This window comes from Labeo rohita, chromosome 11 (genome assembly GCF_022985175.1).
Source record: "Labeo rohita strain BAU-BD-2019 chromosome 11, IGBB_LRoh.1.0, whole genome shotgun sequence".
NCBI lineage: Eukaryota > Metazoa > Chordata > Actinopteri > Cypriniformes > Cyprinidae > Labeo > Labeo rohita.
Window position 1 is genome coordinate 3,493,577 of NC_066879.1, and position 20,675 is coordinate 3,514,251.

A 20,675-nucleotide genomic window follows, 5' to 3' on the forward strand; every position below is an offset into this window, starting at 1 on the left:
TTTACATTACCAATAATCTATCATAAAATTCATGGAAAGATGCCACGTCTGGTTTTGATTTTACACTCCCTGTGGCTGTTGTATGTTTGGGTGGGGATGTCAGAACTCAACAGCTGGAGACTCAAAGCATGAACGAGGGAAGGCGGATTGTTCTGCTTGAAACTTTTTATTGGCTCATTGTCCTAATGTAGAATTAATTCTGGACTTCAAACAAACATGGACGTTAAGAACGGTATGAGACTTTGGCTGAGATTTTCCACAATTTCTCTCGGGCCTATCTACAAGACGGCTGTCTAAAACATGGAGAGATGAAACTGAAGGAAACTGGATCCTCCTCAGATTGTTTGTTCACATCTCGGGGGTGTCGTGTTTGATTTCTGACCACTCTCACCCTCATTCGTCTGCCTTCTAGTGTGGTTGTCACAGCACCAAAGGAGTGTGAATAGTACCATCACCCTGGAAACCGGCGCCTAGAAACACTTCTCTTTATATGACTCACTGAGAAAAAGACAGCATTTTGAATGAGAGCCGCTTCTTTTACATTTATGTTTCTTACATTTGCGAAAATGTTCCTTGCATTTCACCACTGTTGGCTAAATGTGCTAAATTCACAAAAGTTTGGCCATATTCAGTCTGTCTTTCCCATTATGATTTAAATACATCCTTTAAATGAAAATGCCAAATCTCTGAGGCGAGTAATATGCACTTAGAGTTTCTCATGTACTTTAACAATACACAGGATTAATAAGATCGCTGTTCAGTTCAGATAAAAGGCAAAAAGGGCATTTGAGTGTGCGTACGTGCGAGTTAGACTCACATGAGAGCGCCTGCCCTGTGATCAGAGGAAATTGGAACTGCTTCAGCTCTTCTATTAAGAGCTATTTCCTGTGCTTTCCTTTCAGATGGAATGATAGGCAGTGGCAGAAAGGCCGTGTCTGCTTTCCTGTCATCCGTGAAATGCTGAGCAATCCATGTACATACGCATACACATGCATGGAAATCACTAACACACACACACAAGTATTTCTGTAACATTAACACCTTCTTTGGCTGAGATTTATTGTGTCAGGTTTTTATTCAGATATATCCAAGCATTCACCCTTTGCTTAACTGATATCTATGTTGTCACATAGACAACTAAAGCAGTAACTACAGACATGTATAACTATGTAAACAGTCGGTTCATCAGTATTAAAACAAATCTGAGCTAAAGCAAAAGCTGATTTTGGCCTCAAAACTAGTTTGTCAAGTTTTAAAAGTGTTCTTTTATCAAGAATAACCTTGTACAAACAAATACAATGGTGCCCTCTGTTGACAAAACAAAGTTACAGCAACCAAATATTTCAGGGACACATCTATTTAGTTATATATTCTGAAGTGTACACTTTAGGGCACTCATAACATTTATGCACATTCATAACTTAGGCATGACGAAATACAATAGAACCCATTATAATCAATGATGCTGTCTAGACTGGACACGACAAAATTCCTGATGGTAAACTGATGCCTAGTTTTATTTGTGTTGTACTGACACAAAGTTCAAGTGATTTGCAAAGTTCATTTTGTCGCATCCAGTGTAGACTCTACAGCGTCGGCGAGGGACGACAACTATCACTTCCGGTGTAGACACGGCGAGGGACTTATATGAAATTACATGGCATCTTCAGAAATGTGTGTTGTAACTGAAAAATGTAATATTACGTTTTTATAGTATGCAAATGTAAAGTATATAAAATAATCTCTTCTTTTAATATATACATTACAGTTACAATCAGCTGTACTAAACCTTTCAATTCTGTCGTGCAATTATTCCACAAATATTGCTGCAAAAATCATGTGATACTCACATGCATCCTTTTAAACCTTATTCACAACAGAGCGGGTTTGCACACAGATGCAGTTTTTAATGCATGACAGCCATTTGAGAGGTTAGGAGAGAAAAGAGGATGATGGTAAATCGAGTAGAGAGCAGACAGATCGAGTTGAGATCAATACAAGTTTTAATTTGCAGCCTCAAGAACAGCCCACACTGCTGGAGAGGTGGTGTAAAAGTCCTCCATGTAAGTGAGAGACAGATGACAAAGTGAGAGAGAAAATCTGAATCAAAGGACAGTTTGAAGTGCTGCAGGGAGCCGTGCTGATACCTGCGGTTCCCAAGCTGTTTGAGTGTGTGTGGGTGCGTGTGTTGGGGCCCATGTATTTTAACAACATACTACAGTGGACATAGCCCTGCTGTGCGCACCTCACAACTGCCGTCCACGGGACACTGAAGACACTGAAGTCTACCCAATCCTGAGCCTTTCATTCCTAAAGCTCTCTGGTAGGGTTACGGATCAGCAGTGTCGCAGAGCCACGGCGCCCGCGGCCATTTATTCTCTCCATCCTGAGATGGATCACTATACAGAGAACAGCCTACAATGAAGAATTAATATGGAGCCAAAAACTGATGGTACATCACAGTACTAATGCCTCAAGAAATCTGAATAGCTCTACTCAGGTGCCCTGCACTTATAAGGCGAGATAAAACATCCAAGGTAAAGCATATTTAAAAATGCCTTTTTTTGTTTAGTATGCAGGCTGTACCAAGGTTAAATCCAAATCCATTAAATATGCACAAAGGATGCATAAAATCCTTCTGACTGATAACTCTGAGGGGACTTGTGCATCCAATTTGAATGGACATGACCCTTCTGGTCCTTCTATTAAAAACAGTTCATTTATGGCAGCTGGCAGCATATTTGCATGGCGCAATTTAATGGTATTCAAAGTTTGAACCCTATCCAATGATATGTAAACACAGTGCTTTGTTGTTTAATACATGGATACTGAGGGGAAAATAAGTTTTAAGTGCTTTCATAACCAGGCATTTAGTCCCAGCTGCAGGAGATGGAACACAAAGGGCCAAATATGGACTAAATGTATTTTTAATGTAGCATTTGATACGCATGCATTCCATGCATTTATTCTATCACTTAACTGGGTGTGGGTTCCAATGGCACTTTGAGGCTCTTGTGTAAGTAAATTAGTTTAAGTGATGAAGACATGATCTGGGTGTTTAGCAGCTGCAGCTGGTCTGTTCAGACCAAGCACACAACTGACCCTGAGCTCAGGGACAAAGAGAATAAGGCGTTACCTCTCTTCTCACACACACACAGCTCACTGCCAGCTATAATCTCTGATCTCATCCACCAACTGCACTGCTGCCCTCTGTTTGCACACATCACTAGTCTTTGCAGTAGAATAACTCATTTCATCCATTTAATTTCATGCCACATTGATCCTCCCATTTCACATCTCTTCATCACAGCAGCCTTCTGTCTACCTGTCCATGTATCTATCTATCTATCATTCATCTGTCTGCCTGTTCATTTGTCTATTCGTCTGTCCATCCATTTATCCGTCTATCTATTCATCCATCTATCTGTTTTTCTATCTATCCATATATCTATCTATTCATCTATCATCTCTCCATCCATGTGTCCACCAATCTTTCTGTCTGTCATACACTTGTCTATCTTTCTATCATCCATCCATCCATCCTTCTGTCCCATCCGTCTATCATCCGCTTGTTTGTCTATCTCTCTATCATCTATCCATCCATCTATCTATCCGTCTGTCTGTCTATCATACACGTCTATCTATCTATCTATCTATCTATATCTATCTATCTATCTATCTATCCATCTATCATCAATCCATCCATCTGTTTGTCTGTCATTCCATATGCTTGTCTGTCTCTCTCTCTCTACCATCCATCCATCCATCGGTCCATTTATCCATCCATTAATCCATCTGTCTGTGCCTGTCTATCATCCACTTATCTGTCTCTCTCTATCTTCTATCCATCCGTCCATTCGTCCATCATCCACTTGTCTGTCTATCTATCATCAATCCATCCATCCATCCGTTTGTCTATCATCCACTTGTCTATCTATCTCTCTATCATCCATCCATCCATCCATTCAACTGTCTATCATCCACTTGTCTATCTATCTCTCTATCATCCATCCATTCACCTGTCGTCTATCCATCCATCCATCCATCATCCGCTTGTCTATCTCTCTCTATCATCTATCCATCCATCTGTTTATCTGCCTATCATCCGCTTGTCTGTCTGTCTCTCTCTCTCTCTCTCTATCATCCATCCATCCATCCATCCGTCCATCCGTCTATCATCCATCATCTGCTTCTCTGTCTATCTATTACTCTCTATCATCCATCCATCCAACCGTCTGTTTATCTATCATCTACTTGTCTGTCTGTCTGTCTCTCTCTCTCTATCATCCATCCATCCATCTATCCATCCGTCCATCCGTCTATCATCCATCATCTGCTTCTCTGTCTATCTATTACTCTCTATCATCCATCCATCCAACTGTCTGTTTATCTGTCTATCATCAGCTTGTCTGTCTGTCTGTCTGTCTATCTATCTATCTATCTATCTCTCTCTCTCTATCATCCATCCATCATCCGGTTATCTGTCTATCTATCTGTCCGTCCGTCCGTCCATCTATCGATCTATCTATCTATCTATTCATCCATCCATCCATCCAATCATCTATCTATCTATCTGTCTGTCTATCTATCTGTCTGTCTTTCTGTCTGTCTATCTATCTATCTATCTATCCATCCATCCATCCATCCATTTATCCAGCAATCCCTTGTTATGTCTGCCTATCTATCCATGTGTCTTTTCATCTGCTTATTCAACCATCCACCCATTTTCTTTTTTTTTTTTTTTTTTTTTTTTTTTACTTTTTTGCACTTTATCAACATGTGGTACCACACTAATGTCATAAGTGAATCAGACAGTTATTTGAAAGACCCTCAATGAAATCTGGTCACAGGAGACACATTTGAGACATTTGCCTCTAACATGTTAGACATGTTAGAGCCAGGTGTAAACAGGACCCTAGTCACAGGCTTCTTGATGTGACAAGGACTGTTGTCAGATCCAGACTGTGGTGTGGCACGTTGACCGTGAACTAAAAAAACATGAAAGGAATAATCTGCATAATGTTAACGGAAGAGAATCCAGCTGTTCTCTATTACAGCATGATGCTGACCAAAGGCTGGGATTTGCCCTTCACTGAGAGATCACTGGGCCACCAGTGCTGAGAGATCAAGTCTGAATGATGCATGTAGTACTGAAAAAGTTTAAAAAGGAAAATGAATCACTTTATCTCATCAATACTGTGCATTTTCATTTGGTTGAACTTTAAATCTTTCTCTGATTACAAAACAATATGAATAAAAAAATAATAATGAGTATTCACTGTCTTCAAGCTCAATGGCATTTGAATGTACTTGCATAACAAGCAACTATGCCTCATTGTGTTGAGTTTGCCAAGGTTCTGCCAAGTGGAATTTGATTTTGAGTCATTTTGCAATTATGTGAATGACATAGAAAACATGCATTAAAACAAGTCTAAACTTTTAAATGACAGACTGCAATTTAACAGCATCAGCAGGCTCAATAAAGGTAAAGCTTTATATGATAGGATAAGATTGTTCAAAAAACATTATTTTATTAACAAAGGCCCATACGATGACATAACTACAACAAAGCATAATGATCTGTCAGAAAAAGAGTGAATCGAGGCAATGTGAAACCAGTAACAGGCCCCATCCTGTCATCATGTGCTCTCTTTCTTTCACACACATTATAATGGCAGTGAAAACTAAGCTCACTATGGTAAAGATGGAGTACCCAAAAGCTGGCACACATACACACTCCTCTGTAATCATTAGCTCTACAGCTTCAGAGACAAAGGGGATAAAAACATTCTCCAATTACACCCACTCCAGCTCTATTGAGCATCTGCTAGGTGTAAAATATGAAGGTGTGATAAAACCAAACCCTAGAGATGTTCTTTTCTTCCTGTGACACAAATGCTTCTTCACAAAAGGAAACCTTTCGATACGAAACTCCTCATGCCAAAGAAGCTCTCCATAAATGAGGACTGTCACTGATGTTGAGACATAGCCTCTTACATCAATCTTGTCTAGCCAAAGTCTTCCTTTTAAAAAGGCAATTGTGCAACAACAAAGCAGCAGTCCCTGGCATAAAGTGGTATGTGTGCTATAGTGAACATATACATCTGGTGTACTAAATGTAAGAAATGTTGAAGAATGTTAGCAACTTTTTTTTTCTAAAAATTTTAAAGTGGTCCAAACCTGTATAAAATAGTTAAGCTGCAAGTTAGAGATTAACCTAAATGCATCTTGGTTTCTGATACCCGCTGTAACTTTCACCAACATTGAGCTGTGATTTGTGTATCCAGTGGGCCTCAGTCTGCATGCATGTGACCCACCCCACCGTTTCCGTGACCACAATGGGAAATAAACGACCCTATCATTACACCCAATCAAAGACAACCACATACACACGCAGTCATCCCAACCCCCCAGTAAAAGCAGTGTCTGAATCTGAATGGTCAACCTGTGATTCATCTAATCGCTAGTGTAGCCCATCTATTTACGCAGGCCCCAAAATATCAATCTTCGGTCAAAATAGCCTCAAATGGCCACATAAGCAACAAAACCCCAGCTCATTTAGTTGATGAGTGAACTAAGCGTTAGCAGGCAACATAAACTCATCTGGTTAGCACTTCAAAGCACACTGGGAGTGGATAAAGTGACTACATTCCATTAGAGGTGAATGTGTTTTAGCAGCTCTGTAGGACCATGCTAATCTAGAAAAGGCCCAGTTGTTATGCTCTCTTGCCCTCTTTGTATATGTCTGAGGAGCAGGGTTTCCCTCTCTTTTTCTCCTCCTTCTGACTGGCTGAAAAGGAGACTCCACTTTAAAGGCCCATTCAATGTGCCAGACCGCTCTGACGGATTGGTTTGGCTGGGCCGCTTGTTAACTCACTGAAAGACACTGTTATGCAGATTGGAGCAGGTTACTGGGAGGACAGAGTCCAGCGGCTCTCTCTGCAGCAACAACCGACTTCAAAGACATTTTATACACTGCAGAAATAACTTTACTCAGTTTTTTGTCTTGATTTTTATGTTTACATATAAAAAAAGCAGAATTGTGTTTTTATATCATGCAATTTGACTTTATAACTTGCAATTGTGAGTTTATATATCAATTTTGACAAAAAAAAAAAGTCAGAATTGCAAGAAAAAAAATCAGGATTGTGAGAAAAAAGTCAAAATTGTTTTTATATCATACAATTCTGACTTTATAACTTGCAATTGTGAGTTTATATCTCAATTTTGAGAAAAAAAAAAGTCAGAATTGCGAGATTCACTCTTGCACATTTTGAGAAAAATGTCTTAATTGTGGGTTTTCTCACAATTCTGACTTTATTTCTCTTAATTATGAGTTTAAATCATGCAGTTCGGAGAAAAAAGTCAGAAATGCGAGTTTTCGTGCAATTCTGACCTTATTACTTGCAGTTGTGAGTTTATCTCTCACTTCTGAAAAAAGGCCAGAATTACGTGAGTTTCTATCACACAATTCTGAGGAAAAAAGTCAGAAACGCAAGTTTATATCTCACAATTAGTCATAATTGCACATTTGTTTCATGCAATTCTAAGAATAAAAGTCAAAATTCTGAGATAAAAAGCAATAACCTTTTTTTTTTTTCTTTTCTTTTCTTTTATCCAGTGGCGGAAATGGGCTTTCATAATTAAGTGTGTGTCATGCTGTGTGCCACAGAAGTCATCAGTTTTCACAGACTAGTGATCAGTTTTACTGGCTCTCTAACAATCATTTTAAATGCAAAACAACATTTACACACATATTGAACCTTGGCAACGCTAGACGACTGTACATAAATATTTAATGAGGAACAGACTCACAGTTCAGGGTCAGTTTTTAAGGGCTTTGTGCTTTTTTGCACTTTCATTAACAAATCTTTAAAATGCACTCCAACTAAAAATTATTACCAGTGGACTGACAATCGTCATATTTTACCATTTGTACAAAATAACAAATAGATATAGATACAAACCAAAATAAATACAGAATAAAATGAATATGTGGTATAATATAAGGCTATTCTATATACTGAATAGCTGGTGTAAGTACAAAAAACATTGACAACTAAAACAGATCTTTGATCATCATGAATGAGCATGTACAACCTAGAGCTACATGCCAACCTGAGTAAGTGGGTCATATAAGCTGGCTGATCAGATAGCAAATTCTCAAAGCACTGATACTAATAGAGGCAGTAATGAGACTCATTACCACAATGAAATCAATCAACCCAACAGCACTCATAAATTATTCAACTCATCGGGTTACACATGCTACCATCTTGGTTCCTTCCATCTACAGAGCATGCTCAATACAACCTGATGGACTGCAACATGGGAAAACAAAAACATTGTTAAATTACTTTCAGGGAGGAAAAAAAAAAAGTTATGTAAGTTTCACATACACTGTAAAAAATAAAAAACACAATTTGTTGAGTCAGCTTAAAATAATTTGTTACCCTGCTGCCTTTAAATTTTAAGTTCAGTCAACTAAAATATGTTTAGTCAACTTGAAATGTTAAGTTGTACTAAGTAACAACTTAGATATTTGTGTTTGCTGCCTTAAAACTTTAAGTTGATTCAACTCAATTATCTAAGCTGTCACTAAGTATAATTTAACATTTCAAATTGAATACTTTTTTTTTTAACTTTTTTTGAGTTGACTGAACTTAAAATTTTAAGGCAGCCAAGTTACAAATTATTTTAAGTTGACTCAACAAATTGTTTTATACAGTGTAGATTTCTGACTATAGGAATAATGTCTGGTCCACAATGCAGTTTATTATAGCCAAAAACATGAAAAGAGACCAACCACTAGTATTTTTTATGGCATTTAGGAGTGAGCTAATCTTAATTTAGTTTTATCACAATAACAGATATGAATAGTTAACTTGCTCCTCAACAAAACTGAGCATTTAAAGATTTATTGCTACTAGCCTGCTAAACTTGACAAAAGTCTAGTTCTTTCTCAAAAGTGCTCACTAAAAATAATAATAAAATAAAAATGAACCAGTAGCAATCTGCAAAATCTGTCTAGTGGTTAAAGTACAATTGAGTATAAATGTTGTTTATACAAAAAAATACTTGAATAGACAATAATGTTCATACCCCAGGATATCCCTTTCGGTTTTATACAATGGTGGAGAAGCAGGGAAGATAGACTCCAGCTCCAGCAGATATTTCTCATTAATATTTAGAGATTTATGAATATTTAAGGACATTTTAGGCATTGCAGATGTTAAAACTGTTGAAATGTGACTTGATGCATGGCCTTTTCATTTTCACCAATTCATAAGACCCCTGCTCTACCCCACTGCTTTTAAGAAAAGTCCTTCTATGGGATGTCAGTTCATTTTGGTGATAATCTTGGTGATTCCAACAGACAGCTATTTTTAGGTGGGCATACGAGCCATATTTAAAATCTCTTAATTCCTACTGCCACCATTCATTTAATTTCTTACGATATATAATATTAATTTTCTATGAAATGGCGCATCTATATACTCTCCTCATAGACTCCCAAGTGTGAAAATCCCTGAATTTAAAAACTTCTTACTAGACAGTATGCATGATATTAATGCATGCTTAAAATTTTGTAAGCACTGACACCTGCTTGCTCTGTCTATCTTCTGATCATGGTCACATTTTACTTAAATTCTCTCTCTGTGTCTCTCTCTCACAGACACAACCACATAGCCATCCAGATAGCAATCTGCATTCAAATATGCCTTTTCACAGCCTTCATAAAAATCTTTAGGAGCTACTGTTGTGTAAGAGACCCCATACCGTTCCATAGTTCTCCCACTCACATAGAAAGACGGATCCAAAGTACTACGTTACAAATGTCCGCTTTAAGTTTGTCTGGAAGGCCATTTAGTTTTATTGTAGCACTGCAAAAGACAGGTAATTAAGGGCACATTCCAGAGCTGACTGTTGCCCCGTAATAGTTTACAGCAATGGAGAACAGGCAGATGAGGGGTTCTTCTTACCCTTCGTCCCAGCAACTCCTCCCTCTACTGAAGCTCCTAAAACCTCCATTGGCTTCTTTATAAAGCAAACATGAAATATGTTCTTTGAGTTGATCTGATTCTTAAATAGTCTTGGCTTCTTTTCATATTCTTCCTATACAATTTTTTATTTCTAACCAATCCTATCTCACTGCTGATCCAGCAGTTCAACTCAGTTCTGAGCCAGAAACAAAATGCTGGCTTTTGGTCTCACCCAAGCAAAAACGAAGCCTGAATGTCCTGGAAAGCGTGAATGGCTAGCTTAGTGTATACTGTTATCTTTGCACATACAGGTCCTGCAAATTGCCAGCTGGCTCAGACACGCACCGTCAGCTCTATTCAGATTCTATTGAATCTTCCTATGGTGACTCTATCTAAAGGCAAAGAACCACTAAATTTCCACTGAACATTCCAAGAGCTTAGAACTGCTGATGCCATCCAGTACTGACCATATAAGGCACCAAACGCCAACCTTAACTTTAAAAACCATGATGTGCATTTCTTTGCACCAGTAGCTGACTAGGAGAATGAAGTCAAATAACACTCACACTCCACCAAATGCCTAAACATGTAGTAAAATAAGAAAAAGCATGTTCAGAACTAGCAAGCTGGGGGTCTCACCTCCATTTATGCAGAACGAAGCCAGGACACTGCTCTCCACACGTGGTACAAGGTTGTCCTCGTTCTAGATCATCAAGCACAGTGGGCTACAGAGGTTGAGTAGAGAGCCAAGAGTTATTTTTCAAAGGAACTTAAGTTAAGCAGTACTTTGTGGAAAAGGCATTACTATATAAAAGCAGAAATGCATGAATATGGCATAAAGAACTTCAAAATGTTTCCAAACCAAAAGAGTACCGTGTGTGAACTCACATTCACTTTCAGCAGTACTTCTCCAAATCATTTTAGGTTGCGCACATTTAAAAGGATTAGTTCACTTTCAGAATCAAACTTTCCTGATAATTTACTCTCCCCTATGTGTTTCTTTCTTCAATTGCAAAAAAAAAAAAATGAAGGAGAATTCACTTCCAAAACAGAGATTCACATATAATGTACTCACCCCCTTGTCATCCAAGATGTTCGTGTCTTTCTTTCTTCAGTCGTAAAGAAATTATGTTTTTGAGGAAAATATTTCAGGATTTTTTTTCCATATAATGGACTGATATAGTGACCCGCTTTTGAAGTTTAAATGCAGCTTCAAACGATCCCAAATGCGGTTGTAAACGAGTCCAGCCGAGAAAGCAGGGTCTTATCTAGTGAAACGATTGGTTATTTTCATTTAAAAAATACTATTTAAATACTATTTTAATTTCAAACGCTCGCCTTGCCTTGCTCTCCCTGAACTCTGTGTATTCTGGCTCAAGACAGTTAGTCTAGGTCGAAAAACTCCAATCGTATTTTCTCCCTCAACTTCAAAAATCATTTCAAAATCATCCTACATCACTGCAGAAGTACCGACCCAGTCTTTGCAAAGTGAACATGCAAAGAAGATCAAACACCCTTAATAAAATGGTAAAACAGCGATATTTCGAATTTGAGGGAGAACATGAGATGGGAGTTTTTCGACATACCCTAACTGTCATGAACCGGAAAAAAAGTCCAGGCAGAGTAAGACAAGATGAGTGTTTGACATTAAAAAGTATATAAATTATATTATTTTTATGAAAATAACTGATTGTTTCGCTAGATAAGACCCTTCTTTCTTGGCTGGGATCGTTTACAACCACATTTGGGATTGTTTGAAGCCGCATTTAAACTGCATTTTGGAAGTTCAAAATCAGGACACCATATCAGTCCATTATACGGAGAAAAATGCTGAAATGTTTTCCTCAAAAAAACATAATTTCTTTACGACTGAACAAAGAAAGACATGAACATCTTGGATGACAAAGGGGTGAGTACATTATACGTGAATCTTTGTTTTGGAAGTGGACTTCTCCTTCAAGGTTTTTGAGGAAAACATTCCTGGATTTTTCTCTGTATAGTGGACTTCAATGGGGATCAATGGGTTGAAGGTCCAAACTGCAGTTTCAATGCATGCTTTAAAAGGCTCTACATGATCCCAGCCAGAGGAATAATGATCTTGCCCAACTAAATGATCATCCATTTCATAAAACTATAAAACTTTATATACTTTTTAACCACAAATGATCGTCTTGCACCAGTCCGACCTCGCGCATTATGTAAACATGTTGGTAAGGTCACGTGTGACGCAGGCAGAAGTCCCGACCCAGTGTTTACAAAGTGAACGTGCAAAAAAAAAGTCAAACTCCCTTTACAAAAAAAGGTAGAACAATGATTTGGATGATTTTAAAGTTGGAGGAGAAAATGAGATGGATTTTTTGCCCTACCCTACATTTTGAGCCAAAATACGCAGATGAAGAACTAACCGTGTGTGACTTTTTCAACATGATTATGTAATGTGTGAAGATGCACATGCGCATCCCAGAGCTAGTACAAGACAAGCTTTTATAGTTAAAAAGTATATAAATATTATTTTTTTTACAATATGACCAATCGTTTCGCTAGATAACACCCTTACTCCTCGGCTGCGATTGCGTAGAGCCCTGTGAAGCTGCATTGAAACTACAATTTGGACCTTCAACCCATTTAAATCCAATATGGAGAAAAATCCTGAAATGTTTTCCTCAAAAACCTTAACTTCTTTGCGACTGAAGAAAGACATGAACATCTTAGATGACATGGGGGTGAGTAAATTATCAGGACATTTTTATTCTGAAAGTGAACTAATCCTTTAATTCCACCAGTGACCAAAATGTGCATTTGAGTTGTAAGTATTTAAAAAGAGTTAAATCATGTCTTGACAACATTTTACATAGCACTTGTAAACAGTTACATGACTAGAACTGTTTAATTTCATTTCATCCCTCTGAAAGATGGTGTCTAATTCAAAGCGCCACTAAAATAAACATGTTAAATGCATACAGATAAAACTACCATATTTGATGCACATTTATATTTATAGGGTTTGTTATTAATGTAATGTAATTATGTCAGTGATTCACAGTTTCATTTTTACTCATCAAATGATAAAATTGTACATTTTAAAGCACACAGTGCTATTATTACACATGCACATAAAATATTGCATTATTTTATTGTTTGCAACTTGCTGTTGAGTCTTACTAAGTCCGTTCCCACAGCTTACAATTGTGACAAAGAATAAAATACTTCACGAGCTTTTTTCAATATTTTATCATAAAAGACATAGGAGTAAAGCAGTAAAACGCATGCATGCGCTCACACAGCAACACATCTGCTCAAACGTTGTCAAATAATGATATTAATGTCACACTTAAGAAAAACTGATTTGTTAATATGACAATAAAATGCTGTTTTGCAACAGCAAACATCAATCTGATAAGATGCGTTTCAGGCTGAGGTGTCAAACCTGTCTGATGTAGCACTGAGTGTTTGTTGTTCATAACTTCACACATCACAGCGCAGCTCCAGCAGTCCGCACGTTTCATCACATCTAGGCTTTTCATTTCCGTCCAAATAACTCACAACAAAGAGTCCTTTACTTGAATGTCTTACTGATGCGCCTGAAGTAACAGTGCGCAAAAATGCAAGTCGTTAAAATGTAAACACCCCGTACCACTTTACTCACCGACCGGCTGGAGTTTCTCTTCTTAAGGCTTCGAGCAAACATGACAGCGTGAGGAACTGACTCTCAGAGCTTAGTAAAACGGGTCACCGAGTCAGTATGAGAGAGCTTTGGTAGAAATGCTCATCGTCGCTTTCTCTCTCAGCTCTTTCAGTCCGTCCCATCAGTTGTGCTGCGGGCTTGTGAATGAAATTACTGCATTTCCGGACACGCCAGCGGTTTTTTGAACTAAGCCTGTAAATGTCAGGTACATTCCTGTGTAAATGTGTGAGACCTTTTCTCTGATTGCACTTATATAAACCACAGATTCCGACGGTGTAATTGTTTCAGAGGGAAGTTTTGAGTCTCTGTGCAAAAAAATCTAAATGAATTGTTTAATTTGATGTAATGTGCACCAAACGTTTCTATCAACTTCCAAATTTGTTTATGGCAAATTGCAACTTGTTTACCTTTTTAAATAAGAGTTTACCACAATTTGGGGTGGCGATGGGTGATGATATAATAATTATTATTTTGAATATGTTTTATTACCATAGTAAACACATGCTTCAACTTAATATGCATATATGATGTTTAGGATTTCTAATCATTGGTTTGATTCCCAAGGAATGCACGCACGTATGTGACCCTGGACCACAAAACATCATCTGAAAGCTGAATAAATAAGCTTTCCATTGATGTATGGTTTGTTAGGATAGAGCAATATTTGGCCGAGATACAACTATTTCAGTATATGAAATCTGAGGGGGCAAAAACATCAAAATATTGAGAAAATCGCCTTTAAAGTTGTCCAAATTAAGTTCTTCGCAATGCATATTACTAATCAAAAATACAGTAGGAAATTTACAAAATATCTTCATGGAACATGATCTTTACTTTTTTCTAATGATTTTTGGCTGAAAAGAAAAATCTATAATTTTGACCCATACAATGTATTTTTGGCTATTGCTACAAATATACCCCAGCGACTTTAGACTGGTTTTGTGGTCCAGGGTCACATATAAAAGCATACAACTGAAGTCCAAAATGTTATTCAGTAAGATCCACTTAGAGGAAAATGAAATCAATATAGCGGTACAATAAGGACACTTGCAGAGATATTTCCTTGATCACTATGTGAGAAGGTCTTGGTTTACTATATTCAAGTGGAGCTCAAAGATCAAGCTCAGTATTTCTGTGTAGGAGTGCAGTGAATGCTGTGCAAAAGACTAAAAAGAGCTGTAAATACCTCACTTCAATTAATTTCTTAGATTTCATCAACTTGATGTGGTCAACCTGCTTCAATAGTCTGAAGAAACAAGATAACTTGTACCTTATTAAATATTTACTAAACCCTATTTTACTGAGAAGAATTCAGGTATGTTTGCTAGCACATAGTTTTATTCAAAGACAGTCTTTCATCAAAGATGCTCACCGGTGAGGAGCTTCAGTGGCACTAAATCCAGCAGAGTTTCAGCTATGACTCCTGCAGGTGTTTAGTGGAAGTTGTGTAATAACCTGTGTGTCGTCAAGGTGACAGTAAACATTACTTGCTTTAACTGAGTTCTGGTTGCTTCACCTGTATAACCTAATCTTTCAAAGCTTCAAATATACAAAAGAGACCACACAAAAGATTTTTAAACCCTTCAGACTAAATAACTAATAAAAGACTCCAAAAATGATACACAAAAATGTTTCACTGAGCAAAGGAACCTAAACAACCATGTGACTACAAAGATGGGTGAATCTCACAAAGCAAGACCTAGTGATATTTTACCCAAAAATCAATAGAAAGCCTAACTGAAGAAATAGAAATTCAGATTTTGCTTTCAGCATCTCACTGACAAATATTTAATTTAATCAAAGAGACATCATATTAAAGGGAATTTATTTGAGAGGCATACACATTATATTTGAACAACAAAGACTTTATCAAAACATATTTATTGCATTAAATCACAATCAATATATCAATAAAAATATACATAATTATACACATAAGTCATATCTTAACCTGCACCATCAAGCAGATGTGATATGTTACGTAACATAAATACTGTATGTGTGAAAATGTTTTCTGATGGAAAATTAAATGCAAATACAGAAAAATGCATATACAATTATTTAAAATTTATTTACAACGATAAAATGCATGTGTTCTATATTTTGTAAAGGAATAAAAAGACGAGAATAATACTAGTTTATTAAAAGATGGGTTGAAAAACAGTTTAAGACATTTGTACAAATTATATTTTCTTGTATAAAATGTTTCTTTCTGGCAATTTCTAACTTTCTTCACATGCACACCAGAAATTAACTGGTATGTAGTGATATAATACAATACATATTCATTTACATGGCTTCAGGCATTCAGCATTACTCAAAATGTCACATTAGTTCTGTGCCATATTTAATAAAAATAGCTCTATTAGATAATCTAGATAATGGCTAGATAAGTGTTGTTTTTAAAAATTCATTTTTTTATTATTAGATAATCAATATGCATTTAAAGGTACATGTTACCACACAAATAAATTAACATGATCATTTTATAATCATACTTAACTGTATGAAATGTATGAAGTCCTTACTAAGTAAGCCACAAATAGCACCAAAGACCAATTTGGAAATGTTTTTAGTAATTCATTTTCATAAAATGCGTTTTTGCACTAAAATATTGGCTTCTTTGTCTTTTGGCCCGTCTTTTAAGTATCTTTGACTTTTGCGATCACAATGTTCTGCATAATGAATATACCAAAATAATACTATTTCACTATTCCAATTGGAATCAATAATGCGCCAATAGATTTTAATGTACCACCCTAATAAATACACAGTAAAAAAAAATATATACATATAATGGCAGTGCAGCTATCAATGAAATAAGTATGTAATTTGCTATGGCAATAATTACACAAACAGATCAAAGCTTACAACATGTCTGAGGTAGAATTAAAAAATAATGCTAAAAAAAACATCACATCATAGGAAGACCTAAATTCATTCTCAGCATTTATTACAAACTTCCTAAACCATCTCACTTTCCTTTAAGCTATTAAACACTGTCTTAAAATACAGTTTGAGCAAAGTACAAGATGACAAATCTCTCAGAAATAAAAGCTACAAACCACAAAGCTGTCACAGGGATCATACCCTAAAGTACAAAACTTATTTTTACCTGATGTCCCCCTAAATGATACATCTGAGCACATGTTTGGAGCGCCCTGTTGTATCTTAATTCTCATTTCATAACCCTTCAACGAATTCCAGCCGTGCAACCTACAAAAACAAATTCCTCACTTTTACTAGACACGATTCTCTTTACCCTTCTCAGATATTCATCTGAACTCTACTCTTCTACTAAAATGTTTCTTGCTCTGTCAAAACGTACATCTGAACACATCAAGGTCATGTCTTGTCTCAAGCCTTCTTTAGAAAGTAAAGCTAGATATGCTTTACTTTCTTCTACAAGAAAAATTCAAAACTTACCAGACACCACATCTGTGAATCACTGAAACAGTATGCTATTCATAAATAATTAGGAATAACATAAACTATTATTGAAAAGCTTGGAGTTTTACCCCTAACTGATAACTGAACTGATCCAAAATGACAAAAACACAAGATTTCTATTTAAAAAATTATGTAAAAAATGCTGTACTATTAAACTTCTTATAAATGAAATGATTGTACCATGGCTTTCACAAAGATATTAAGCATCACAATGGTTTTCAACACTGATAATAATAAATAATTTTTCTTGAGCAACAAATCAGCATATTTAAATGATTTTCTTTCTTTTGAGTAATGGCAGCTGAAAATTCAGCTTTTTACCATCACAGGAATAAATTGCATTTTAAAATATAATAAAATAGAAAACAGTTTAATATATATATATATATATATATATTTAAAACTTTACTTTTCTTTATCATATGAATGGAGCATTTGGAGTATAAAAGATGTCTTGTTCTCAAAAACATTAAAAACCTTTTAAACAGTAGTGTATGAATACATCCAGTAAAATAGATGCCAAAGAAACTATAATGGTTTTCCAACCCCCATAATGGCTCATAAGTGAATTGTATGGCATTTTCAGAAATCACACACATAGAATTTTTATTTTTATCTACAAGAAATTAAATCCGACAGTAGAAATAAGTGTTTAGAAACAGGTCATACACTTTCCTGTCGGTTCGTCAGCGAACCTGACCTGTCCTTTTTCATCATGAAACTTCAACAAGAAGTCCAGAGCTGGAGGAGGGAATGCATTTTCCACAATAACCACCACATATCCCAGAAACTCTACTGCCATCCTGTGGATACAATAAGAACTACATGTTAGTTTTCTTAAGCATTTTGTAATATAGCTAACACACTAAAAGAATAATTTAGAGAAACTTTAACCCCAAATGGAAGGGGAAATGCATGAAAACACACCTAAACTGACTTCTAAAGATTAAAGAATAAAATAAAAATAAAATCCTCTCTTTTGCATGTCCTCCGGAGCTCCTGACTTATAATAGTGGATCATTTTAAAAGGATTCTGTTTAATCTCTGCCAAAATGTGTCCCTCTGCTGATTTCAAGAAGGATTGACTCCCACCGTGGCAGCTGCTCAGTTGTGTTCCAACAAAAGGACACTTGCACAAAAAAGATAGATGAGGTACTACGTATGCTTGAAAACAAATTCTAAGCCAAAAATGGACAATATATTCATTAACTATTCATTCAACGTTGCAGGTTCTGCCCAGCTATTACAAGCACATGGTCTGGTGAACTTTTGTCAATAGTTATTTTGGTGTGCATTAGTTCTTAAAAATACTGTTTTCATGCTACAAAAAGATTTCATCTTAAAAATGCATAATTACAACATCCTAATGGGCAAAAATGTAATGTTGAAATTGCATAACTTTGATATGAAAATATATTACAAAGGATTGTATAAATGCATGATTTCAGTGTGTGAGTTGTTGTTCTTTAAGTCGGTATATTGTGGTGGAATTACCTGAGACTTGTGTATGTCAGCTGTGGCGTAGTTCCCTTGGGAAATCCACCTAGTGCTATCTGTCACCTTGAATCCTGTTCCTGAGAGGTTGATCCTGAAACGGCCCCTGAAAAAAAAAAAAAAAGAAGAACACATTGTTTGTGCAGTCAAAACATTTTACCTCCTAGCAATAGGTGGCAGCAATAGCAATTTAAATTGTGTATTATCTGTTCACTAAAAATGTGGATGAGAACAAACAAACTTGTTATATAAATGTTTATTTATATTAGAAAAATTTTTAAAAGTAAGTGATAAGTGATGATAAGTCATTTAAGAAAAAAGAATATATCGTGTTGTGAGTTTGATGCTTATTTCTAGAGTGTGAAAAAGTTAAGGTTAAAAAAAAATTTAGTATTTCTGTTTTTTCAGACTTCACTTAACCTACCTGTGGGCAGCGGGCAGCACTATAGCAATCTCCTGCCGTGGCAAAAGGAACCCTATGGCCTTCATGGATGAAGGCAAATTTCCAGTCTGTGGCTATACGAAAAAAAATGTATATATAATATAGTAGAAGTATTAAAGGGGTCATCGGATGCCCATTTTCCACAAGTTGATATGATTCTTTAGGGTCTTAATGAAAAGTCTCTAATATACTTTGATTAAAAATTCTCAATGATTTTGTAAAACAACACCCTTTTTACCTTGTCAAAATGAGCTCTGCAAAAATCATCTCATTCTAAGGGGTTGTTCCTTTAAATGCAAATGAGCTCTGCTCAACCCGCCCCTCTCTTCTCTCTGTGGAGTGACGATCTTGTTTACTTTAGCCGCATTTAGCCGCGTTCAGCCGCTAAGCTTCATAACTACCAAGTTATAAGGAAAGGCGATCGCAAAGATTCATAAAAAAACGCTTATACACACTTCTGCTGTAAGTGAAGCTGGATTATGAATAATTCGCATGAACATAGACGATATATGTAGATCGGGAGGTGCATTCCCTTCACAAACAAACATAATCTATTGCATCTTCAGCAGCTCAGATGTCGGGAGTAAATGACGACTACTATGTTCATTATTACATCCAGTAACACAACACCTCAATCGCTCAATCAGAGATATTCTTGTCTAACTTACATCCCTGCTCCGGCATCAAAACATGGAAAGTTACTGGACTGTGACAGCTGATCTGAGGTAAGACGCTCATGTCAATCAGCTATCGTGGGAGCGGCCTCTGTTGGTGTGACGCCACACCTACAGGCATCTGAGAATTCCTCGATTTAAAAAAGGGGATATTATTTTAACAGATTAATTAAAAACCACCGCATGGATTTTTATCATTATAGGGTAGATTTGTACATACACTGCCAACACACATTAATGTTCAAACAACATGAAAAAGTGAAGTTTGCATTCGATGACCCCTTTAAAGATTAAGAGGCAATAAATGAATGAACAAGAGACCAGACTATCGTTTCTGGCTACATATGTGTTAGACAGGCTTACTTGTGATAGCCATTTTGGTGAGGTCAATTCTGACTCTTGTGAAGGTAGAAAGACCAGCGGCTGTGTAGTCTCTTCTACAATGGCAATCTTCTCTCCTGCTTAGGTTGGATGGACACTGTGTGGGGTCCATCAGCCTGGACAACAACACAGACAACATAAAGAAAAGCTGCTCTTGATTTATAGATATATATATAACTCCATGCAATATATGCAATGATGCATATTTATACTTGCAATGGAAGTCAAAGGGCTTAATGTAACCTGTATCCGAAGACCTCAGAGAAGTTCTCTTCTTCTCCGGTGATCAGTGTGATGTACTCCTTAGGACTGTCAGTGTTCATCTCTGAACAGTAGATCTGAGGAACAGAGGTGGATTTTTTTTTATAATTCTCTTAAATCAACAATTTGTGTCAAACAACAAAGTTCAGTTTGAAACATCAGATTAAAGTCATGTTAACAGAAATTCAAATGAGACCTAATCTTACTTTTAACATTTTCCCATCAATGTTTAAAGTCTGTTCACCGTCAGAGACAACACCATTCTGGAGCTGTACATCTCTACAGTTAGTGGGGAAGTGGCCTGA

General features: G+C 36.5%; 2 protein-coding genes across 4 annotated transcripts in view; both read right to left on the bottom strand.

The window, feature by feature from the left end:
• The window catches only part of prickle2b (prickle homolog 2b), a 102,571-nt gene extending 88,780 nt beyond the window's left edge, over positions 1 to 13,791 (bottom strand). The window contains exons 1-2 of the mRNA XM_051122833.1: positions 13,630 to 13,791; positions 10,623 to 10,708 (exon numbers count right to left, since the gene is read on the bottom strand). Coding sequence (XP_050978790.1) covers positions 10,623 to 10,708; positions 13,630 to 13,671 — 128 coding nt within the window. The 5' untranslated portion in view covers positions 13,672 to 13,791. The remainder of the gene's footprint in view (positions 1 to 10,622; positions 10,709 to 13,629) is intronic.
• Positions 13,792 to 15,508: 1,717 nt separating this feature from the next.
• The window catches only part of adamts9 (ADAM metallopeptidase with thrombospondin type 1 motif, 9), a 58,873-nt gene continuing 53,706 nt past the window's right edge, over positions 15,509 to 20,675 (bottom strand). For 2 of the 3 annotated variants that reach the window (XM_051122605.1, XM_051122604.1), the window contains exons 34-39: positions 20,577 to 20,671; positions 20,353 to 20,447; positions 20,092 to 20,225; positions 19,036 to 19,128; positions 18,613 to 18,716; positions 15,509 to 17,921 (exon numbers count right to left, since the gene is read on the bottom strand). In XM_051122605.1, coding sequence (XP_050978562.1) covers positions 17,832 to 17,921; positions 18,613 to 18,716; positions 19,036 to 19,128; positions 20,092 to 20,225; positions 20,353 to 20,447; positions 20,577 to 20,671 — 611 coding nt within the window. In that variant the 3' untranslated portion in view covers positions 15,509 to 17,831. Of the gene's footprint in view, positions 17,922 to 18,612; positions 18,717 to 19,035; positions 19,129 to 20,091; positions 20,226 to 20,352; positions 20,448 to 20,576; positions 20,672 to 20,675 lie in introns of those variants that run through there. The other variant, XR_007828701.1, reaches the window with a different exon arrangement.